The sequence below is a fragment of the Vicugna pacos genome, chromosome 4, assembly GCF_048564905.1.
Source record: "Vicugna pacos chromosome 4, VicPac4, whole genome shotgun sequence".
In the NCBI taxonomy this organism is placed as follows: Eukaryota; Metazoa; Chordata; class Mammalia; order Artiodactyla; family Camelidae; genus Vicugna; species Vicugna pacos.
The window spans coordinates 44,801,629-44,808,524 of NC_132990.1; the positions used below are offsets into that span (position 1 = coordinate 44,801,629).

The 6,896-nt window shown below is 40.5% G+C and overlaps 1 protein-coding gene across 7 annotated transcripts in view; it reads left to right on the forward strand.

The window, feature by feature from the left end:
* TLE4 (TLE family member 4, transcriptional corepressor) overlaps positions 1–5,349 on the forward strand; it is a 137,133-nt gene extending 131,784 nt beyond the window's left edge. For all 7 annotated transcript variants that reach the window (XM_072959644.1, XM_072959645.1, XM_072959650.1 and 4 more), the window contains 4 exons: positions 698–845; positions 1,283–1,433; positions 1,791–1,867; positions 3,658–5,349. In XM_072959644.1, the coding sequence (XP_072815745.1) occupies positions 698–845; positions 1,283–1,433; positions 1,791–1,867; positions 3,658–3,765 (484 nt within the window). In that variant the 3' untranslated portion in view covers positions 3,766–5,349. The remainder of the gene's footprint in view (positions 1–697; positions 846–1,282; positions 1,434–1,790; positions 1,868–3,657) is intronic.
* Positions 5,350–6,896: the final 1,547 nt, after the last annotated feature.

The window sequence follows — 6,896 nt, forward strand, 5'->3', positions numbered from 1 at the left end:
AGAATTGGCCTCTGCTGTCCGTCTGTAATATATTTTGCAGGATGAAGCTCTAGAAATGATTCCAAAAACAATATAGTCATCACCTTTTTTCTTTTGGGTAAGACTCTTACAAGGAACTGCTTCTAAGCCTTCTCTCCCACCAGTGTGTTTTTTACATTTTTCCTGCTCCTGGGGTGGCCAGGTCACACTGAGATTTCTTCCACACCCCTTACTTGAGAGCCCGGCACCGCCACCCACCGTGGTGTTGCTCGCTGGCAGAATTTGTCCCCAGAGCTCTTAGAAGGGAAAAGGCTCCTTACGTCCTCTTAAATTCTCTCCTTCCTTCGTATCACAGTGATAGAATGGGTCTCAGGTTAAATCTTTGATCAGTTCATATTCATGTAGCCATGTGTTTTCTTCTGTTTCAGGTGGAGATTTTTTTCCATCAGGTGTATCAATTGTGTTTTAGCATAAGAGTAATTTGAAGAGTACTTCCTCAGTGTTCAGAAATAAACAAAAAGTGCAGGAGATTCAGCATCTCAAACTTTAATCTCTCTATGTATATGCTTTGTTATTACTTTGAATAATAGAAAATACAATAAGTTAGAAGGAAATTGAGCAATAAGGCCTGCAATGAAATTGATGACTGAGGAATTCTAAACTGAGTTCACCTAAAAACTTATCTGTCAAGGACTTTTCTCTGTTTTGACATCTTCAGGCAGTTCCAGGGCCACACAGACGGGGCCAGCTGCATTGACATTTCTAACGATGGCACCAAGCTCTGGACGGGCGGCTTGGACAACACGGTCCGGTCCTGGGACCTGCGCGAAGGGCGGCAGCTGCAGCAGCACGACTTCACCTCACAGGTGCGGGCTTGTGCACAGGACGCCTTAGAAGGCATGGCTTCCTGAAATAAATGAGAGGCAAGCGGGAATTCCAGATCACTTCTGATTCTGGATTAGATAATTAAAAATTTTGTTATTTTCTATCAAAATACAACAGTATATATTTTGTCAAAGAATTTTTAAAAATCTCACTTATTGTAAGCTTTTAGCAAGTTTTTATTTCAATGGCCATTACTCTGTGAAATTTAAATTTCACATAATTGATTAGTAAGCTATATTATGGAGATCTGTCTCATTACTTGGGACCACCCATTTGACTTTGATTTCTTCCTGTACAGTTCACATTATCTTGATTTCCTCCGTAATTTTAAATAGTATCCCCTGAAGAGGCAGTACCTCCCAGTTAAAGGAAGTGCGTTCTCGGTAGCCCCCTTCACTGTCGACTGTTTTAATTCTAGATCTTTTCTCTGGGCTACTGCCCAACCGGAGAGTGGCTGGCAGTGGGGATGGAGAACAGCAACGTGGAGGTGCTGCACGTCACCAAGCCCGACAAGTATCAGCTGCATCTCCACGAGAGCTGCGTGCTGTCGCTCAAGTTCGCACACTGCGGTAAGCCGGCCCCTTGTGTCCATCAGCCAGGACCACTCAGTCACCCGCCTTCCTGCTGACTCATTTCAAGTCAGGGCCTCTCCTTCATTGATGTGTACCTATTCAGCATTATATTACTTCCTCACACATGCCCACTTCCCTGATGCCATGCAATTTTCTGGCATTTATCCATTTTATCCTTGTCATAAGTATAAATGATTCATTAAATTTAGGAGAGTGGGCTTTATTTTTCCTTAAAACTCTTATTTGTTGCAAATTAGACAAGTTTCCTGTGTACCATTTGATGTTCTACAAAGCAAATCTCAGGACCCTGACAAAGTAACAAACACTGCCTTTTTCGAAACCCTCTTCCTGTAGGCAAATGGTTTGTAAGCACGGGGAAGGACAACCTTCTGAACGCCTGGAGAACACCTTACGGGGCCAGTATATTCCAGGTAACACTTTGCTTGCTTGCCTTCACTCACTGTGTGCTCACTGCGTGGTTCTCTGCATTCTCACAGGTTAGTAATGGACACAGGTGTGTCCCAGCTAGGCCGTGGGTGCTAGTGTCACTCCCATGGCTCAGAGAGGAACCCTGTGCCTGCGGGAGGCTAGGCTCGCAGCCGCAGCTGCGGAGCCGGGAGTCACATCTGCTGTTCTCTGAGCCCAGAGCCAGGGTGCCGTCTATGCCCATTGCACTAACTGGCCCTTCGTGGTCCCTTTTTCCAACGTCGTGGCATCTGTGACATTTATTCATTTATTTTTGCATCATAGCTTTCAAAACTTTTGTGTTTAAAATTTGAGCGTTTTGCTTACTCATTAGTATTATTTCTGGCTTTTCCTCCCAAAAGAGTGCTAAGGAAAAGTCCAGTAAACCTTGATCGATTTTATAAACTTTTCGTCTTATTAACTCAGCGGTATTCTGTGTAGTTTGTGAAATTATTTGTAGGAAAACCACATTGTAGGCATGATACACATACACTCGCTTCTCCCTTTTGCTAGTGTGTGAGAATTTCGTAGGCCAGTTAAAGATTTCCTATTTAACCTTCTATATTTAGGATGTTATTATCGAGGTGGTGGTCTTTTCTTAGGAATAACATAACAGATCTGCAGTTTTCTTGACCAGGTGTTACTAAGTCATCATCAAGTAGCTTAATTTAGTTGAATCTAAAACTGCTTCTATTGAGTGAGAGTACTGTGCAGGATAGTAAATAGGACAAACATAGCTGATTCTTGTGGTCATGAAGTTGGTAATGCAGTGCAGTGTTTTTCATATTATGGATCACAATCTTTTAAGTGGTCCCCACCAGCACTTTTTTTTAAGAAAAATGAAACAAAAAATATTAGAGTGTGTCTTTTGTGGTAAGTGTGAGTTTGATATCTCCTGTCTGCTGGTTTGTGCAGTAAAATGTGTTTATTACACGTTGTGATCAAAAAGTTTGAGAAACACTGGTAGTAGGTTAGCATCTGCATGTCAAACATTTATTTTTTAACTGTTCAAAGTCCTGGGGTTTGTTCGTTTGTTTGTGTAGCGCAGTTTAGTTAAAAGTTAACTGGGAACCTGTGCAGTCGGCGTAGTTGGACATGATATTTGGAACTCTTCACAGTGGTACATTTTTCTTTCTATTTTTTTTTCTTCCTAACTATTGAACCCTCCCCCACTTGCAAATTTATATTCTGTTTTTACACAGGAAAAAACTAGGCTTTATATTAAAAATATTTTTACATCCCCTATCTCAAAAAATGTAGTGTTTTCAGTGCCGTTTCCCATTATTACCTCATCTGAACTCTGAGGCCACCCTCTGAGGTGGCACAGGTAAGATGTCTTTACCTCATTACCTTTTTAAGGAAACCGAGGCTCAGACAGGTGACTAGTGACTCGTGTTCTGCAGCTCTATCTAAATCCAAACCATCTGAGTGATGTTGAGGGTTTTCATCCTAAGAACCCTCAGCTCTTAGCTGGAGACCAGGATTTGAAGTAGAGCCTTCTTTTTTCATCAGCAGAGGGGCTCGTACCACAGACCTGACCTGCCTGGCACCCGGGGTCCCCTAGGAATGCACCTGGCCCCACTGTTTTAAGGAAGCACCTTAAAGGGACTTAAGGGACTGCCTTTCCTCGCTTGGGCTTGTGGTCAGCGGCATGGGTTATGCTTCTGTTTGCTCCCAGTCCTCCAGCCCTGCCTCTCAGTATTGGTGGAGTTTTCTTTCGGTCTTTAACACATTTGTTTGTGTGCTTCTTTCCTAGTCCAAAGAATCCTCTTCGGTGCTTAGCTGTGACATTTCTGTGGATGACAAGTACATTGTCACTGGCTCTGGGGACAAGAAGGCCACGGTTTATGAAGTTATTTATTAAGGACAAATCTTCACACGAGCTGGACTCCTCCTCCTTGTAGCACTTTGTTCTGTCATCCTTTTGTTCTCCCGCATCTAAAACCAAGGATTTCAGATCCTCACTGCAGTTGTGGATTTCAGCCCCGCCCCACCCCCCACTTCCCTGCTATTGAATTGTGAATACTCATTAAGAACCTGTGATACCAAATCTTCAGCTGTCTACTTGGAAGAACATGGAATAACCATACTTAACAGTGAAAGGAATCTTTAATTATGTATTATATCTGTAATATATTTATTTTGTTTAAAGAAGGCTTTCTAACAATGACTGACTAAATAAAGCTGTCTGCTCCTGCATTGATAATGAAGATGCGTTGTATTTGATACCGCTCCCCCCCCTTTTGTCAAAGGAGGGGAAAGGAAGGTTTAAAATAACTGATTAAAAATGTCACTAAATGTAGACTAATGACTGTATAGAGATGTGAAATGTATAATTACACATGGAAGCAATATGTTGCTGTGTTGTTAGATTTTCTTGTTTTCGTTTTCTACTTATTTTAAGGATGTTTGGAACTTTGAACAGTTAGAACATGACAGACCATGTCATATTCATTTGAGTCTATTTGGACAACCTTAACCGAAATATCTATAGCTTTAGATTATATTCGATAAAAGTAATTAGACCTTTTTTTTTCTTTTTTTGACTTGTTGACAAGTGTCTTTGTAATATGTTTTTAATTCATTTTTTTATTGTATTATAGACAGATGAACAAATTAAATTTGGCCTCAAAGAGAGAACTTAATCCCTCCTGGATATTTTTGCCACATTTCTTTGCAAAGGGAGATGTATGTCTTTGGGCAGTTTTGTCATTACGAGAAATTATGGGCTATTTTTTGGCGTGTTCTTTGGGAACTGCACAGATTCAGGGGAGGATTCCCCTCACTGTGAAAGTCAAGTCTTTTACAAGATAAAGACCAGCAGAGGAGAACTTGCAGGGACCTCCCTCTGAAAATCAGAAAGAATGGACTCTCACCTGGGGTGAGGACCCGCTTTCTTCACCTCCCTTCTTTCCATGTCTTAGTTGGATGTCCCTGAAATGGACACAGGCTTTGCCACTGTGCCAGAAACATTGTGTTATCTTTTATGTTGTTGTTGTTGCTGTTAAACTATGATATGTGACTCCTTTTTTTTTTATTATTATTATTTTTTGTTTGAATGCTTTAAAAAATCTTTTAAGTCTGTGGATCTGCTGATGTACAGTGCCTTTGCTGCTATGGATCAAAATCAAGAGAACTGTGTAGATAAACTTTATTGTGTAAGTAGAAAATTACTTAATTTCATACTAGAAATGGATGGACGCTGCAAGTTGACATGGGCTGTCCGTTGCCGTTCCTAATGTGGTAGCAGAAGAAACAAATGGTGTCTTAAGTGCTTAGTGTTTGATGTCATTAACAGTTTCGTAAAACTCTACAGTGTAGAAAGATTTTGATACTAAACTGTGCATTGTACATAGTTCTAATGCATTGTATTGACCACCAGTACTTCTATAATGGTAGATTTGTTTGTGCATTCAGACTTTTAAGCATTAAACATAAATAACTTCTAGTATGCTTATTTCTAATTCTTTGTTTTGCTGGCTTTATTTTTTTTATCTTTGACCATGCCATCCTATATATTAAAAATTACATGAAATATTCATGGGAGGTTGTGTTAAAAGTTACATGAACTTTTTCACTGTTGCTATTTAAATTTTGTTTTTATTTTCACTGGAGAAGAGCTAGAAGGGAGAGTGGATAGAGGTTATCAATGACAGTTTACACCAAATACTCATTCAGTGCCTCTTCACTTCGTAAAAATACCATCTATCCAAAAGTTGTGTTACTCAAAGCCTTGAGGCTTTGGAGCTGTGCTGTTCAGTATGGTTACCACTAGCTGTTTGTGGCTATTTGAATTTAACTTTGAGTAAAATTAAAAATTCGGCTTATCCGTCATAGTAACTACATTTCAAATGTTGAGTTAGCCACATGTGGCTAATGGCTACCATGTTGGACTGTATTAATTTATAGAACATTTCCATCATCACAGAAAGGTCTGTGGCACCAGCACTGCTTTAGAGTTGGCCCACGCATACCATGTCCAGCCTTTGGGGTTTGGGAAACATTTCCACTGTCATACACTGAAGTTTTCGAAAGCATGAGGTTCCCCGGGGCTGCTACTGTTGGGTGTGTGCACCTTTGGGGTAAAGCAGTGCTTAAGGACTCTAAACTTCTGGGACTCTGAAACCTGACATTTTATGGATCCACTGGGTAGGAAGAAGGCTGGGGTTGGGAGCGCCATGGTGGTCTGAAGTGTCTCAGCGATCAGCAGTGAGAGGTAGTGACTCTCGGTGCAAAGAGTCCAGCAGTGTTCACCAAGGTGGGGCAGAAAGCAGCACTCCCAAGTGGGAGGGGGTGAGTTCCGCACCATCAGGTGGTGGCATTTTTAAAGTACTCTTAGCTTAATTAATTCCTGTTTATCCGTATTAAAATTCCTCAAAATACAATAGAGATTTGGAGTAACAGAAAAATCATTTTGGCTCAAAGAGTATGACCCTTGCATACCATGTTGACACTTGTAGAAGAAAGTGCCCTCCTCAAGGAGTTAAAATCTCATTTGGTCCCTGATCAAGTCTGTGATGCCCTTTAGTTTTCTTTAGAGAGATCCAAAACGGTGGATTAAAAGTGGATTTTTACTGGATTAAAAACTGAGATGAATGCATTAAAAAGTCTAGCTTTTTAAAATAAGGGGGGAGGATATAACTCAAGTGGTATAGTGCATGATGCACAAGGTCCTGAGTTCAATCCCCAGCACCTCCTCTAAAAATAAGTAAATAGACCTAATTACCTCTCCCCCCACCAAAAAATTTTTTTTTAATTAAAATAAATGGGCATTGATATCCTATCATTGCTGAGCTTTTATCTGATCAGATTTTTATGTCTAATATAAGTCTTAGGCCTGGATTAAAATACACAGCATTCTTGATGTTGCTGATGTTTTAATTAATACTTGGTTTACCGTAGTTTTTACTCCCAAGTATGGCCTTGCAGAGTCTGAAGAACGACAAAGGTAGAATCACATTGAACCAGGGAGAACTTGGCATCAGTGAAAGCACA